The sequence below is a fragment of the Corvus hawaiiensis genome, chromosome 3 (genome assembly GCF_020740725.1).
Source record: "Corvus hawaiiensis isolate bCorHaw1 chromosome 3, bCorHaw1.pri.cur, whole genome shotgun sequence".
Lineage (NCBI taxonomy): Eukaryota > Metazoa > Chordata > Aves > Passeriformes > Corvidae > Corvus > Corvus hawaiiensis.
Window position 1 is genome coordinate 3803871 of NC_063215.1, and position 16573 is coordinate 3820443.

At 51.9% G+C, this 16573-nt stretch overlaps 1 protein-coding gene across 3 annotated transcripts; it reads right to left on the reverse strand.

Moving 5' to 3' along the window:
* Positions 1–1627: 1627 nt before the first annotated feature.
* On the reverse strand, positions 1628–16118 carry PAQR8 (progestin and adipoQ receptor family member 8). 3 transcript variants are annotated; one of them, XM_048298632.1, is made up of 2 exons: positions 16046–16118; positions 1628–6477 (listed from the first exon to the last, which is right to left on the reverse strand). In XM_048298632.1, exon 2 carries the CDS (start codon positions 6431–6433, stop codon positions 5375–5377), a length of 1059 nt encoding a protein of 352 aa, XP_048154589.1. In that variant the 5' UTR covers positions 6434–6477; positions 16046–16118; the 3' UTR covers positions 1628–5374. The 3 variants fall into 3 exon arrangements, with proteins under 3 accessions (XP_048154589.1, XP_048154590.1, XP_048154588.1); XM_048298633.1 differs by lacking the exon at positions 16046–16118 and adding an exon at positions 15906–15985; XM_048298631.1 differs by lacking the exon at positions 16046–16118 and adding an exon at positions 15919–15964.
* Between the last annotated feature and the right edge of the window lie 455 nt (positions 16119–16573).

Sequence of the window (16573 nt, forward strand, 5' to 3'; positions counted from 1 at the left end):
GGGAGCTGCCATGAAAGATGGAGAGGGACTATTTATGTAGTGGTGGGACAAAGGGGAATGGCTTCAAAGTGAAGACAGAGAGTAGATTTAGATTTGATTTCAGGAAGAAATTGTTTACTGTGAGGGTGGTGAGGCCCTGGCACTGGTTGTTCAGAGCAGCTGTGGATGCCCTACCTGTGGAAACATTCAAGGTCAGGTTGGATGGAGCCCTGAGAAACCTGGTCTAGTGGAAGGTGTCCCTGGCCATGCCAGGGTGGATGATCTTTAAGGTCCCTTCCAACCCAAACCCTTCTATGGTTCAATGATTTGCAATCCAGGAGGGTTGTGGAATGCAGTGCTGGTAACTCTCTCCTCCAAATGATGGAGGAGCCAACAAGGAGAACTGCTTTGCTGGACATCAGACTCACCAGCCATGGTTTGCTGGGGATGTGGGAGTCAAAGGCAGACGTGGCTGGTGGAGTTCAGGATCCTGAGGGAAGGGAGGAGGGTAAACATCAAACACCTCTAGACTTCAGACTTTGGTGTCTTCAAAGGCCTCTGCCTCCTTGGTAGAGTGTCTTGGGATAAGGAGGCCTGGGAGGAGTAATCTCCAAGCTCAAGAACAGTCCATTCCAATGAGCAGGAAGCTGGGCAAAAATGCCAGCATGCCTGCATGGATAAACAGGGAGGTCCTGGCAAAACTCAAACACAGAAGCAGCAGAGGGGTGAAAGCAAGGACATGGACAGAAAGGAACACAGAGACATTATCTGAGTGTGCAGGGATGAGGAAAGGCAAAGTCCAACTGGAATCTGTTCGGGAATGTCAAAGACAACCAGAAGGGTTCCTATAGGGTGACAAAAGGGAGAGTAGGGAAAATGTTGTGGGCCCATTGCTCAGTAAGATGTGGGAGAACATGGAAGAGCCTTCTTCCCCTCAGTCTTTACCAGCAAGACCAGCCTTCAGGAATCCCTGGTCCCTGAGACCAGGGGGAAGGGCTGGAGAAAGGAATATGCACCTTGGTGGAAGAGGATCTGGTCAGGGAATATTTAAGATTTTATAGGTGTATATGAATCCCTGAAGGGAGGGTGCAAATAGGACAGGGCAAGGCTCTGTGCCAGGTCCCAGTGCCAGGACCACAGGCCACGGGCACACACTGGAACATAGGAGGTTCCTCTGAACATCAGGAAACACGTTTTTACTGTAAGGGTGGCCATGCACTGGCCCAGTTGCCCAGAGAGGCAAAAGAGTCTTCATCCTCAGAGATAATCAAAATCCATCTCGACATGGACCTGAACAACCAGCTCTGGGGGGCCCTGCTTGAGCTGAGGGTTGGACCAAGTGGCCCCCAGAGATCTTTTCCAAACTCAACCCTTCTGTGATTGTGGATGATGAACTAAAATTTCTCTACTCAGTGTCAGGGCAGCCATTCTGCACTTCCCTTGTGGAAAGGGAATGAAATCCAATAGGTATCGTGAAACCTGGAAAGTACTTTGAGATGCACAGATAAAACCACACCCTATTGTTCATTATTGTAATTATTATCACTCTAATATATCCCCTCTGTAATTATTATCCCCTTTCCTTTCTAATGACTCGTAACCTTCTGTAGTTGTGCACTTGGAAATTTCACACCACACCACTTGTTTTGCTTTCACAGATCTTTTTTTTCCACTAAAGTTTTTAAATAAAGATCAGTACAGTACAAAGCTTAAAATATTGTCAATGTTTTCAACAATACAAAGTCAGCAGATGGGAGTTGGGAAGGGGATGGTTAATAAGGAACACTCATACCCTTCCCTGTTTCCCAAAGGAAAAGAATACAAACTCTTTTGTACTTCTGTTTAGTAACAAACAGTGCTTAAAAATAATCTCGTCAGTAAAAGATGTAAATTGCAAGGCACATGAGGAACCTGTCCTTGCCTCCTTACACAAATTAGGCATAAATACAAATTGAAGGCACCTGTCTCCATCCTCCCCTCCTCCTCCATACACTGAGCAAATCCTGTCAGTGGGAACTGGCTGTTAAGAGCAACCAGGGACCAGCAGACAGAAAAGAGGTTGCCCGTGATCTTCAGATTCCTTCAGGATTAAGCCCAAAAAGGAATAGCACAAGGCACACTGGCATGAATTCTTAGGAGTTGTCATGGTTTGCAAGATCTGCAAGAATACTGCCTCAGCACCAGAGATTCCTGAGGGAGAGGATGGTGACCTTGATCCCTTTGGGATCTTAGGTGTGCTCAGCCTTTGGTGGTCAGCTCTTCACCAAGCCTGGCCACTGGTGCATCCTTCCCAGCCATGCCTCCTTAGGAACACCAGGATGGAGGAGACCTGCTCCAAGCAGTGAGCCCAAGGAGAAGGTCCTGGGGAGCTCTCAGGCGAACTGAGCATTTATCACAGCGGCACTTTGGCTCTTTCCAGATCCAGCCCGGGTCTCCTCTGGATCGCTGGCAAAGCTTCCACAGCCACTTCCCAGCTGAAGTCCAGCAGACTGCAGCATGTGTAGTCTGCCCAGGAAGGCAGCCAGGTGCATAAGGCACAAGGATGAAGTCTGGAGATGAAGGAAAGAAGGAAGCTGGTTGGAGGAAGAGGAGGAGGATGGAGACAGGAATGAAGGAAGCTCCAGTGTTGGTGAGCCCCTTGTGACACAAGGGCGCATCCTCACAGCAGCACAGATCAGTATGGGAGGTCCCCGCTCACTCCACCCATCATCGTAACCAGGAGGTCGGCTCCAGGTGGGAGTGCAGGGCACGCGGAGACCGGAGCGGCTTCACCTGAGGGGAAACGTGGGAGTGCGCAAAAACACCTCCACTGTCACACCACTGCTCCAGAGAAATGTCACTTCTGCTCAGCCAGGGAGGAGAAGATATGATCCAAAGTACCTTGGAAGAGCCACGTGGGCTCCTCTCCCTGTCCCTGAACGAGATGGCATTACCGAACTCACCCTCCTTCGACAAGGACAGGTCATGTAATCTGTTTTCAAACCCTCAGAGAAGGGGACACCTGGGTGATCCCTTCCTTTGGTACCAGTATAACTCCAGGTAGCAGCAGAGCAGGTTTGCTATTATCAGCCATGCCCAATCCTTCTCCATTTTTTCCCAGAGATGAGCTCCGGACCAGCCTGATTTCCCTCTGTTTCTGCACAGGAACCCACTGATACCATCCAGCCAGTTCCACGCCCACTGTCTTATTCTGCCTTGCCTACCCCAAAACCAAGGCAAATTAGGCTGTAAGAAAAAGCTGCTCCCACTGGAAGCCCTTCTTCAAACTGGGAGGAGACCCACAAACAAAGCCAGAGGCCATGGAAGGAGGTCCATCAGTGCAACTGAGTGAGTTGAGTAGCCAGCTGCCATGCAAGGAGGAACTGCTGCTGGCCTCCACTCCAGCCCTTCCCTGCAGGCAGCCACGTTGTCCAAGTGAGCTGGCTCAGAGTTAAAACCAGCCAAAAATTATTGACATTTTTTCAGAAGGATTGGTTTCCTGATGGTCCCTCTCCCAGCACTGGCTTGCTCCATGGGGAGATGAGCTTCTGTGCATGGGAAGGGGTTCAGTGAGGTGGAAGTGGGACCATCCCTGCTTGGCATCTCCCCTGAGGCAGATTTTCTGCTAGGTCAGCATGGCTGTACCATCAATAACACCCTAAGAAATGAAGTAATTAATTTCTAAGCTGGACTGGATGTAAACCAGGAGGCCAGGACTGATGAGAAAGGGTGGACTTGATGACCTCCTGAAGACTTTCCTATGATTTTTTCTCCTACACTCCAAACTTACTTCCCTCTCCCTTTGTATTTAATTTTCTATAGGGCCATGAGTTCCAAATTTACCTGTAAAGTACCTATTTACAGGTCTCTTTTCCACCACCTATTAACAAATCTGTTGTCTGGCCCACCTTGCTCCTCCAGCAGGACAGCACTGTTTCCTTTGGGTTAATCTTACCCCAGCTAGAAGGCTCTGGAGATATAAAATCCCAAGGTGAAGCCTTTCTGGATAACAAATCCCATGCACACGCATGGAACATGAACACACATGCACACCTCAAGAGCTAAAACACAGATGAAGTGCAGAAATCAGTGCTTGTCCTCACCAACCATATCCCCAACCCTACACTCTGCCTGCTCAGAACCAGCAATCACAATTCATTTGCCTGCCCTTGGGTTCAGTGAGACAAATCCATGGCTGGGACAGATCCCATGGATTCCTTGGTTTCAGCAAGGATTTAAACCTCCTTGGTGGCTTTATATTCAATATTCCCCCCAGGCAAGCACAGAAGAGACTCCTCTAGTGTGGGACACAGTAACCCAGCCTTTGTTACCTTGGACAGGAGAGACTCATGGACATTAAGTGACCCTGATGACTATCTTTTCTACTCCACACAGGAATCACCAAGTCCCAAGCATAAACCCATCCTGAGGTTGTGCAGGACCCTTATGTTGTCACCCTGCTCCTGGCTTTTGCTGTTCCACCTTCATCTAATACTGATAAAAACATGCCAGAGTCACAACCCCACTGGTCGCAGAAAAGCAACCCTGCAGCTTCAAGGTCAGCTTTCCCACAAGGCTCACCAAGGACATGAAGCACCATTAAGAGGGGAATAAAGACTCCTTCACCTTCATACCCTTTTGGCCGCGAGCACAGTAGTGCTGTTGGAGGAGCAGAGCCTTTCGTGTATCAAACAGATCACATCCAGGTTATTCCACATTTCATGGACATTGCTAGAGGTTGGTCAGACTCCCTAGACAGATGACACAGACCCAGTTTGTCCCAGAGGACCCCAGGTCAAGCCTGGATCTCCAAAGATGTTTTCCCAAAGCCACCTAAGCGACCTGGCATTGACACACTTGATAAGTGGAGCATACAGAGAACCTCTGGCTGGAACAAGAAAAGGATTCTGCCAGCCACTGTGCCACATATGCCCTCACACCTGAACCCTGGAAACACAGACTTCCCAAAACCTTCCTAGTGCCTTTGACAGGAACAGTTCTGCCACAGATATGGCAAAACCCAAAGAGGTCATCACATCCAGCTGTGGTACTCATGGTTTTGTGAGCCCTGGCACACCCTTCTACAGTCCCACTGCCTCCAGGCCGCCCTCCCTGACCTTCAGCAAGGTCTCACCCACAGCTCTACCAGGATGAACAAGGAACCTCTGCCTATTCCAGCATCCTTGGTTCAGTGACTTGTTCTGGCTTAAAACACTCCATGTCCCCCTCTTGGATGGCAAAAGGCAATCCCTGCTGTGAAAATGCATCCAGCATGACGTGTCCAGCCCTCCATCTGAGTCTAGGGTCCTGGTTAGTCACGGCGTGTTAGGCAAATAAGACAGTCATGTCTCTAGTATGTTATGCCCCCTTTTCTTGATTTTCTCTGGTGATGTCATGCCTGTCACATCCGTGACTTTCAGGAGTCCTTTTTAGCCAGGCTGGCCTTGATCCTGCGTCGCAGGATGTAAGCTGTGATGGCACTACAGGCCACCAAGCCAAAAAAAGAGATGCAGGAGAGATAAACGGTGAAAGGCCCGTGTCTCTTCAGGAAAATCTCCTGCCTGTTCTTGTAATCCAAAAGAATGGCCTCCAGCTGTGACAGGGTGCAGATGGCCAGGAAGGTGTGGAAGATCTGGTGGGCATGGCCAACGATATCGCAGGAGCCAGGGAAGTACTTTTCAGGGACAGGGCAGGAAAAGAAATAAGCACTGATAAGGAAAAACAGTATCTGGTACGTGTGGTACCAAGCAGCATCTTCCTCACAGCCCCCCAGGTGACACACGAACACCCGGTGAGCCACGGGGCTGATATCCAGGATGAAAGCCAGCCCTGCTGGGATCACCTGGCACATCTTCCTCATGATGGGATAAGGCCGTCGGTACCGGTATTTGGCGTAGCAGCAGCCGGCACAGGACAACCAGCCACAGAAAGCTGCTGCTGGCAGGAAGAAAAGCCAGAACTTGTCATACCAGGCTTGGTCAGAGCTGTAGTAGAAATGAGCCAGGGCACTGCCATACTGGTAGATGCTGACTCCAACATAGTCCACGAAGTAGAAGGTGTAGTGGTACAGCTCTGATTTGGACTGCAGCAGGTGGGCCAAGAGGCTGCAGGTCAGGTAGGTGACAGAGGAGAGGACAAAGATGAGCAACGGCAGGGACCACGCGTCCACAGGCAACTGCTCAGCCTCCACAAACGTTTTGAACCTCAGCAGCACAGCCAGAGCTGCCAGGAGATGAGTCCACACGTTGACCACCTCGTTGTGCTTCTGGAAGAGGCTGAGGAAGTAGTAGCGCCAGTCCTGGCCGGTGGGCCGGTAGCCGCTGTGGATGTAGGGCTCCCGGAAGAGCTGCGGCACCTCGCACTCCTTCACCGTGCAGGGCATCTTGGGGAAGCCGTCCTCCAGCAGCCGGGGCAGCCGGCTGAGGTGCTGCCCACTGAGGGACAGCGTGCTGAGCCGCTCCAGGATGGCTGTCATCCTGCTGCCTTCAGCCCCGCACCACAGAACGTCGTCTTCCTGCCCTGTGGGGACGGGAGAAAGAGGAAATGTTAATGGTGGTGCACTGCGGAGAAGAGCATGCTGCCATTCCCAGTGGGATAAACCATGGCACTAGCGACATACTGGCCCTTAGAGCACCTTCCAGTGCCTGAAGAGGCTCCAAGAGAGCTGGAGAGGGACTTGGGACAAGGGCCTGGAAGGACAGGACAAGGGGAAATGGCTTCCCACTGCCAGAGCGTAGGGATGGATGGGATATTGGGAAGGAATTGTTCCCTGTGAGGGTGGCAAGGCCCTGGCACAGGTTGCCCAGAGAAGCTGGGGCTGCCCCATCACCAGAACTGTTCAGGCTGGACAGAGCTTGGAGCAACCTGGGATAGCAGAAGGTGTCCCTGCTCAGGGGACTGCAGGGGGTTGGCATAAGATGATCTTTAAGGTCCCTTTCAGTCTGAACCATTCCATGATTCTATGAATATTGTCTAGTTTAGAGGTACCAGATCTCCTGGGGAGTTAGGGAAGGGTCTGAGGGAGTACCAGATTCCCAGGGGTATCTGTTCCCTGACCTAAATTCAGCACAGAGGAGGATGGCAGAGCCCTGTCCCTGCAGCTCAGCCTGCATCAGATGGGCACAGCAATGTCACAAGCCTGCCCTTCCTCCCCACTTCCTCAGGCACTCAGCTTGGAGTGTGTTCAGTAGCCACAAGCTGCCAACAAGGGAGTGCAGGAAGCAGTTCGTTGGCAAGAAAGCATCTGATGACTTATGAAGGTGATTTTTCACCCCTTAACCCGTAACAAAATGCTCAGGGACAACTGGGATGTAAATTACTCATCTAAGGGATAACCTGCCTGTGTGCACAAGAGTTAGGAGGGTCCCAACCAAATCATGGAGGTTGCAAAGAAACTCAAGCTTCCCTGTCACACAACTTGTCCATGGGTTACTGTAGTGAGTATGGCAGAGGGAGAAGCGGAGAAATCCACAGTCCCAAACCTACAGCCCTCATGCCTCCACAAGTAAGAAGCATCAGGACTGAGAGGGAATGAAGAAATGAGAGGCTTTGCATCCAAGCTGGCTGCAGTTCGGGTACAGCATCAGAGCTTTGGGAGCATCCGTGGAACCAATGTTGAGGGACTGCCAGAGATGTCCCTGGCTGCTCAGAGCAGCCAAACGCAGTGCTGGGCACTCCTCTGCCTGCTCTGCTCCTTGGTAACCTCCAGACTTGCTAAGCTCTGGCTGGCAAGATTCAGATTCAGGGCACAGCAGGATCCTAATGTGTGGAGAACAACTCCTGGCATTAAATTAATTCCCAATACCCCCTGTTTCCCAACAACCTAGATACTTCTCTTCCCTGCTGGTGTTTGTGTCACACAAAATAGAAGAGAATTCATCACACATGCCCGTATTTGAACGGAACTGAAATTGGTGCTGGTGGGGCCCCACCAGACTGTGCAGGGCTGTGGCTACTCCTGTGAAACCAACACACACAGGTTTGCAGGAGCAGAATTTGTCTCCTAAGCTTATACACACACAACTGGAGCTGCAGGGGATGGAGGTGGCAGGAAAAAAGTAAACGCAAGTAATTATTTTGCCTGAGTGTGGAAAACAGTGAATTTTTCTCCTGTTACATGAGATCCCAGCTGTGTCCAGAGGTGAGACAGAAATAGTTTGTGTGGGCACCTGGTCTAATGCCTGCCTGTGGCAGGGGGTTGGAACTAGAGGAGCTTTAAAATCCCTTCCAACCCAAACCATTCTGCGATTCTGTGATGGGAGACCCCTGCTAGGCCGACGATACAGAGGACAGAAAAGTGTTAAACACCATGAGAGAGTTTCGGAAAGCAGAAAGCAGTCTGAAAGCAGTCCCAGGGTGAGACAGCACACAGAGCAAAGTCAGAGCAGTCTCTCAAACAGGTAGCAAGTCTCACTTCCTGTAGGAACCCAAAGCATCTGATAAGAGACAAAATATTTTCATGTTGCCTCCATATTCTAGCAGAGGGGAGCTGTCATCATTAAGCTTCATTTTCCAGAAAAGTCTTTCTGCCCTACACTGCCTAGGCTTTTCTCCCTTAGCATCTCTCAAGGCTGGGTTTTTTTCCCCATTTGCCACAGTGTAATTTGTCTGCTGCATTCAATGGAGCTGCCTTAGCCACAGAAGGCAGAATGGTCCCTGGAAATGCTGTTTTAGTTTCACAGATGTATAATGCTGAAGAGAGCACACTTGCTGGGGAGTTAATGTTGTGCACACTCATAAAGACTTTGCTTCTCTCCTAAGGGTCTGCAGGGTCCTAATCTGTGATGGGACACGCAGTTCATTCAGCAGCTTGTGTATCCCCGTGGTGTTATGTGCCAAAATTTAGGGAGGCAAGGCAAATTTTGACTTTGGGGCACTCCTATGAGGGCACGGTGTGAACAGAAGGCAACACTCACTCTGCCCTGCTCCAATGTACAGCCAGACTATTCTGGCCCCTTGTAGCTAATGGAGTTCATTCACAAATCATGGAATTGTGGAGTGGTTTGGGATGGAAGGGATGTTGAAGGTCATCTCATTCTGTCTCTGCCATGGGCAGGGACATCTTCCACTATCCCAGGCTGCTCCAAGCCCAGTCCAACCTGGCCAGAACACTTCCAGGGATGGAGCAGCCACAGCTTCTCTGGGAACCTGTGCCAGGGCCTCACCAACCTACAGGAAAGAATTTTTTCCTTCCCATGGCAGAGGGGTTGGAAAAAAATGATCTTTCCAACCCAGATCATTCTGGGATTTTATGATTCGATGACAATGGTGGTGAGGCAGAAGAAGAAAGGACATGATTAAGTTCCTTAAATCTTGGAGAACACAGACTAGTGCCAGAGTGAACCCCAAGACTTCAGGAACTGAAATCCAGCTCCAAGAGGGCACAGACCTGCAGAGAGCAGAGTCAGTGCTCATCTCCTGCAGAGAAACCTGCTGAAAACTGCCTGTAAAGAGCAAAGGCAACACATGGGAAGGTGGCAATTGACCCTGGGAATAGGAATGCATGGGAATGCAGTCCATGGCCTGCCTGCTTTGCATGCTGACAAGGGTGTGAGAGAGACAGGCAGCTTTTGTCCCAGGCACAGCCTGGCTCCGGCTTGCACCACTTGTGCTCATGCCAGGATTTTGCCACTGCCTCTCATCCCCAGAGCTCAGTGCATGCAGCGAGCATCGCCTCAGAGAGCCTGGGCACTGCACACCTCCCTGACAGCACAGATGATTCCAGGCAGGTTTTCAGAGCTGGAAAATGCCAGTTTTAAACAGGCTGTGAGGGGCAGAGATTTTTAAAATAATAGTCTGAAATCACAAGAAACACATCTGATACTGGGCTGAACAGCACTAAATCAGGAACCTGGTAGCCTGCTTATTTCAAACCTTGTGATATGAGCGAGCGAGAACAAGTTGGCAGTTTCCAGCGATCATGTGATGGGACAAAGTGACGAGCAATTAAGGTTAGAAGAGAGAAAGAGGCAAAAAAAAAAAAAAAACAACAACAACAACAAAAAACCACCAACCCAGAAACCCAAGGTCAGCACTGGCTGTTTCACAGAGCCCCTATTCTTTTCCCTTGACGGGGGCGTAGGAGCCAGCTGAAAGCCACATTCATCGGCGGGGTGTCTCGTTGAGATTCCGTCCTCACCCCCATCTCCGGGGGATTCAGTTATTTTGGCTGCTGCCAATTAACAGCAACCAAGTATCGTTTGTTCAGGGAGGGAGCTGCAAGGCGAGAAGGAGGGCGTGGATGATGGCCAGGCTGGATCATTACATCCACAATAAAAACTCCCGGCACAGGAGGAGAACGATCCTGTTCCAATTTTTCTCTCCCTTTTGAAGAGGGTAATTGGAAACTCGAGCTTCTTCCCAGCTCTTTTGCTTTTTGGTCACAGTCTGATGGAAGGGTTTGAATGAGAAAATTTCCTACAGAGTACGGTTGATTTTCCCACCGCTCCAGCCCCCGGAGTTCACTGTCTGGGATTGAGGCTACACTAATGTGATAGATTTGCTTGCAGACTGGTATTCAGGCATCAGAGGTTTACACAGGCTTGCAAAAAGGCAGTAGTTCCTGGTAAACAAAGAAGGGAGGACCGGGGGTACTCAGCTTTGGGAAGTCTTTAATAAATGCATTGCATTTAAACAGAAAAAAAAAAAAAAAAGAAGCGGTTGTGGACAGCATGAAAATAACAGCAGTGGCCAACAGACTGGTTTGGAGAGCTGCAGGTGATTAATTCCTGAATTCCTCTCTTCTGGCAGTTGAGCAAAAGTCCCCGGGGGGACTCCATGTCCTTCTGAAGCTTGGGGTTTTATTGTGACCCCTTCCTACATGGGGTTAACTTTGGTGTCAGAGCTCCCACAGCACCAGGATGGCAGGGAGCAGTTCGGCTCTGGGAGAGGCTGCACCGGGGCTGCACCCAGCTCAGATGCACTGGGTAAGCCCCATCCCAAATCCTGTTGTCTGAAGGCTGGTCCTCCCTAAGCACAAACATCTCCTGTAATTAAATTGTGAAGAGTTGGAGAAAACTTTGCAAGATCATCCTGGGAGCACAGTGCCAGCTCCTGCATCCCATTCTGCCCAGTGTTTTGGAAAGGCCCCTCCAGAGATGAGAAAATAAGAGACCATGGACTGGCTCAAGCAGCAGTTCCTGTGCAGTCTTGGTATTACCTGCTTCCTTCCTCCTGCCACACATTTAGGTGCCAACATTCCTCCAGACTGCAGCAGGAACACCCAGAGCTCAGATCCCTTCTGCAGGGAGCTGCTGGGATTTACATGGGATTTACAACAGGCACAGGGTGCCCAGAGAAACTGTGGCTGCTCCTGGATCCCTGGAAGTGTCCAAGGCCAGGCTGGACAGGGCTTGGAGCAACCTGGGATAGGGGAAGTTATCCCTGCCCATGGCAGGAAGGTGGAACTGGATGAGCTTTAATGTCTCCCCAACCCCAACCATTCTATGATTCCATGATTTGATGGTTTGAGCCAGGGACCAGCCCTTCCAGGGCAGGCAGCAGGGTATGAAGGACTGATCTGCACTCCAGCATCAAAGAAGTGGAAATCCCCACCACCAGAGAGGGGCCAGGTACTTGGGGCTTCTGTAAACTGGGCTTACACTTCCCTGTCTATGAAATGGGGAGATCAGTCCTTATCTGCCTGATGGAAACGAGATACTGTGCTCCTAATGCACTGGGCAGTGCTGGGACTACTCAACAGTGCATTGCACAGAAGGTTTTATTTCCCTCTAGGCACTTAGGTACCCTGTTAAATCTACATCAGCCCAATTCCCATCACTCCTCCAACAGGGACCTGCACAGGCTGGGATGCTCTGGCAGGTAAAAGGTGATGTCATGTGATTTACTGAAGGCCATGACATAAAACAACCCGATCTGCTAAGAAAAAAGGTCAAAATAACCTTGTGGAAAATTTCAAATAAAAGAAGATGGCTCAAATTCTCCCTTTCTCTACACACACACACAGCGTGCAACCCAAGCAGGGTTTGTCCAAGCTTGTATCCCTCAGGAAACGAACGTCCTGTGATGCTGGGAGACGAGCCATGAAAGCCGGCGGGAGGTGGCAGGATCCCCCACGGAAGCCATGGCAGTGTCAGCTCCCCTGCAATTCCTGGCCTGGAAGCGAGCTGGGCCAGCAGCCAGCTCAGCCGTGCTGAGCAGCAAGTGCCTCTTGACATGGGCTCAGCATTGCCCGAGTTTTGGGATGGGGCCAGGGGATGAGAGCAGCGGAGCCAGCGCAGGGAACGCTGTGCTCAGATGGCACAGAGCAAAACAAAGCTGCTGGCAAACGCCACGTCCCTGCAGCAAAACATCCCAACAAGGGGGGCACCCCCGAGGCCCTGCGGTGTTTGGGGGAGCAAAGCAGGGGAATGGAACCCCAAAGTTAGGAAACCAAAGGTTGGATGAGGCTGGTGGATTTTTTGTGGGAGTCCAAGCATCACATGCAGGGGGGGTTGATTTTCACAACATCAGGTGCTCAGAGATCAGCTGGGCTGGCTTGGCCATTCCTGTGCTGCTGCACTCCTCAAATGGGTGGCCACACACAAACTGTCAGCTAGGAACAACTCCTGGACTGTGCTATCTCCCAAACCATGTTAGGGAACGGCACATTTCTGGTTTGCCGTGATAGTACAGCTGCAGTTTCCTCATGCCTAACCCGGGTTAGAGCTTGGTGATGCTGCTGATAACACAGCCAATAATTCCTTAAAAAAAAAAAAAAGAAACCCACCTGCAGCACCAGTTAATATTCACTAATTCTACTCACAAACCTTGGCTGAGAATTCCCTCCTCTGCAAATCCACTCCCCCTGTATCAAAAATTGCTCAAGAGCGAGGTAATATTCCCCAGCTTTTCTTCCTGATCTCACTAATCCTCTGCTGTCTGTGCTTTCCTGATCCGCTCACCACTTTTCCCACACACAACCAACACAACACCCGATGCTTTGGGGCTGGATTTCAGGTGGCTCTGAAATCCCTGGATGAGTACACCAGGAATCAAACCAGACCAGGACACAGTCCCAAACTATGACCATCAGGCTGCTGAAGTGTCAACGCACTCCTGGGCATGGTTTTGGTCCTGCCACCCCCATCAGTCCCTGCCTGCTGTATTCAGCCATGCAGGGATCACTGATGGATTGGGACTGACCATTTCCAGAAACTGGAGTAGTGCCAACGAAGTGCCTGGGGGTTTTCCTCCTGCACTGACTGACAAAGGAGCCTGGATTTGTCACAGCAGCATCCCACTTTCACCTCCTAAATTTTCTTCAGCACTAATCTTCCTTCAGTTCAGGTCTTCTGGAACTGGGAACTCCTGCTAGCACAGGGAGACCTCGACAAGCCAGCAAATCCCTCCCTGCTCAGATCCATCTGCTGATGGGACAACCCTGGAACAATCTGCCTGCAGGCAGAGCGACCAAACCAAACTGGCCATGTGCTGTTTGGGGGCTCAAATCGCCCCGAGAACCTTCTCAGCTTTGCTGTCATCCACAAAAACCTCTTGCACAAAAACATTATTATTCTTTTTTTAAGGTTGAGGATTTTAGAGCTTTGGTCACTCAAAAAAAATGTACATAAATCATGCAGAGCCCTGCGGCTGCTGTGGGCAGAGAGGAGGCTGCCAGGGACAGACTGCAGCCCTGTGCCAACTTCGTGGAGCCACGAGCTCTCCTCTCCCCTGCACTAAAAGTCTTCGTCCCCATCCAGGACCTCATCCTATTTAGCCCTATGGCCTCTCCCAGCCAGGTTCCAGGTTTGCAGTGATGGAAGTGATGCCTTTCCTGGGGCTACAAAGCCCCAGGTAAGAGCCAGATGGCAGACTTCTCCCCCAAAAGGCATGCCGGCCGTGCTGCATCCACATGCTTACAACCCTACTCAATCCCAAGGATTTGGTGGGGCTTGGAGGGTGGGAAGGAGGTGGGAGCAAGCTTCCCCTTAATATCTGGAAGTGTTCAAGGTCACGTTGGATAGGGCTTGGAGCAACCTGATCTACTGGAAGGTGTCCCTGCCCACGGCAGGGGGTTGAAACTGGATGATCTTTAATGCCCCTTCCAACCCAAACCATTCCATGATTCTGTGAAGGATGGAGCTCATAAGGTATGGCCACATCTGTACAGCTGCAGCCTCCAGCAACCTCCCTGGGTATTTCTTCTTCTGGAATTTATTAATGAATGTTTATGCAATTAAAGAGCCACTGGTCTGACCCCAGGAGCAAGAGTTACCCCGTAAACTAGCAGATAAAAAATTAAGCTGGTGCCTGACTCAAGATGTGCAAGTAGCTGCAAGCTCACGCATGTGACCCGGCGGTGGCACCTCCCTTGTTCCCTGCCTCGCTGGCATGGCCATCCCTCCCTGCCATTGCTCCCTGCACCCACAGGGACACAGCCCTCTGCTCGGCCACAGGCTGCAGCTTCAGCGTAAACAAATACAAGCAATTAATGCCCAGGAAACAGAAAATCCTGCAGGGTGCAGGGCTGTTAACCCACACCTTCCCCGGCTGCGTGGGAGGAAACGTGCAACTGTGTGGTTTGGCCTGATGAGCCTCGTGTGGGTTTCTAGGAATTGTTTGCAGCACATGTCACCACGGCACCCCAAGGCAGGAGCAAAGTCTGTTGCTAGAATTCAGAATTCATGGCTGGCTGTCCCCTCCCTGCCAGACTTCAGACCTGCTGGATTCATCCTTTTTCATGACCTTTTCACGACTTTGCTCTTTTTCAACGACTGCTGCCAGGGCAGCATCACATTCCTCCTCATCCTAATCCCCAGTGAGCAATCCTAGAATCCTAAAATGTTTTGGGTTGGAAAGGACCTTAAGGCTCATCTTGTTCCAACCCCTCTGCCATGGGCAGGGACACCTTCCACTGGCTGGTTGCTCCAATCCCCACACCACCCAAAAATCCCCCAACTAGTGATACCTGAATCATTTCCCAGCTCTGAACCCACGATCCCACAGCATCCCAGCATCCCACAACAAGTGTACCTCTCCATCCCAGTAAAAACTGGTGTGCTCCAGTCAAAGCCACCTCAGCACAGCTCCTGGGATGCTCCATACCTAACCCTGCTCATGCCAGAGAGGAATTGGTTTGACACCAAACAAACAACTGTTAAAATGTTCACTCAAACTTATATATCTATGTATTTGTGCTGAAGAAAACCAGAACACTTAAAGACGGTCCACAATATTTCCCTCCCCCCACTCCCCCTCCCCCCCCCCAAAAAAAAATGAGATGCTTGTGGTGTTTTCAGCCAGGAAAAAATCCGGATGGGATACAGGGGGAACATGACCCCGAAGTGTCCTGGAGAAGATCAGCAGGGAACAACCCTTCGGTGACCCTTTGGAGACGCGCCCCAGCTCCTGTCTGCGCAAGGAGCAGGCGGCAGCTCCAAGGCAAACACCGGGAGCTGGTTCTTCTCTCAGCTCACGGCTGAGCTATGCATCTCCTTCCCGTGGCCTCCAGAGCTCCCCGGGTGTCAAAGTCATTCAAGGAAAATCCGCCCACAGCCACTTCAAACAAACACAGAGGAAAACCACTGCCCACCTCTCTCCTTCAGGAAGCCCTTGAGATACCGGTAACGGGGGAATTTAAGGCAAAATCCGTATTTCCCTGCACATCCCTCCCCTCCTCAAGCTCTTCCCCAGCACCCACCTGACCACTGGACCAACCCCGGCTTGATGAACCACAGTTGTGCGCGGCGCAGAGGGAAAGATCCCGCACCCCCCGGCACCCCGGGAGTGTCTGCAAGCACTAGGCACCGCACACCGACCACCCCCGGCATCCCGCTGCCCCCGCGGGGAAGGATGCTCCCGGCGCGGCGGGGATGCAGGAGCGGCGGTACCCGCGCGGGGCCGCCGGAGCGCACCGGGAGCTCGCTGGGGACCCTCGGCGGGGTGCCCCGGGGGGAGAGAAGGGGACCGCGGGGAGGGGATCGCCCGCACTCACCGTCTGCACTCACCCTTCGCACTCACCGCCCGCAGCGTCCGCTCTCGGTGCCCGCATTCACCTCCCGCACTCAGTGCCTGCTCTCCATCTCCCGCACTCAGTGGCGGCACTCACCTCCCGCACTCAGTGGCCGCTGTCCCCTCCGGCACTCACCGCTCTCAGTGTCCGCTCTGCCGTCCGCTCTGCCGTCCGCTCTCTCCTCCCCTCTCCCGCTGCCGCCGCCGAGTCCCGGGGCCGCCGCCTCCGGGAGCCCCCGCGGCCGCCCCGCGCATGCGCGCCCCGCCCCGCCCCGGGCTGGCCCCGCGGACCGAGCCCAGCCCAGCCCAGCCCAGCCCGGGCCGGGCCGGACAAAGCGCGGCTCAAATCCACGGCACCACGCAGATCACCCCAGTTCTGGGTGCAGAGGGGAGCCCAGTGACACATCGGAAAGGGAAGTAAAGTCACGGAATCACAGAATCGTTTAGGTTGGGAGAGATTACCCAAGGTCATCGAGTCCAACCTGTGACCGGTCCCCACCTTGTCACCCAGCCCAGAGCACTGAGTGCCACGTCCAGTTGTTCTGTGGAGACCTCCAGGGATGGAGACTCCACCACCTCCCTGGGCAGCCCCTTCCAATGCCTGAGCACCCTTTCCATGAAGAAATTCCTCCTGATGTTCAACCTGAACTTCCCTTGTCCATAG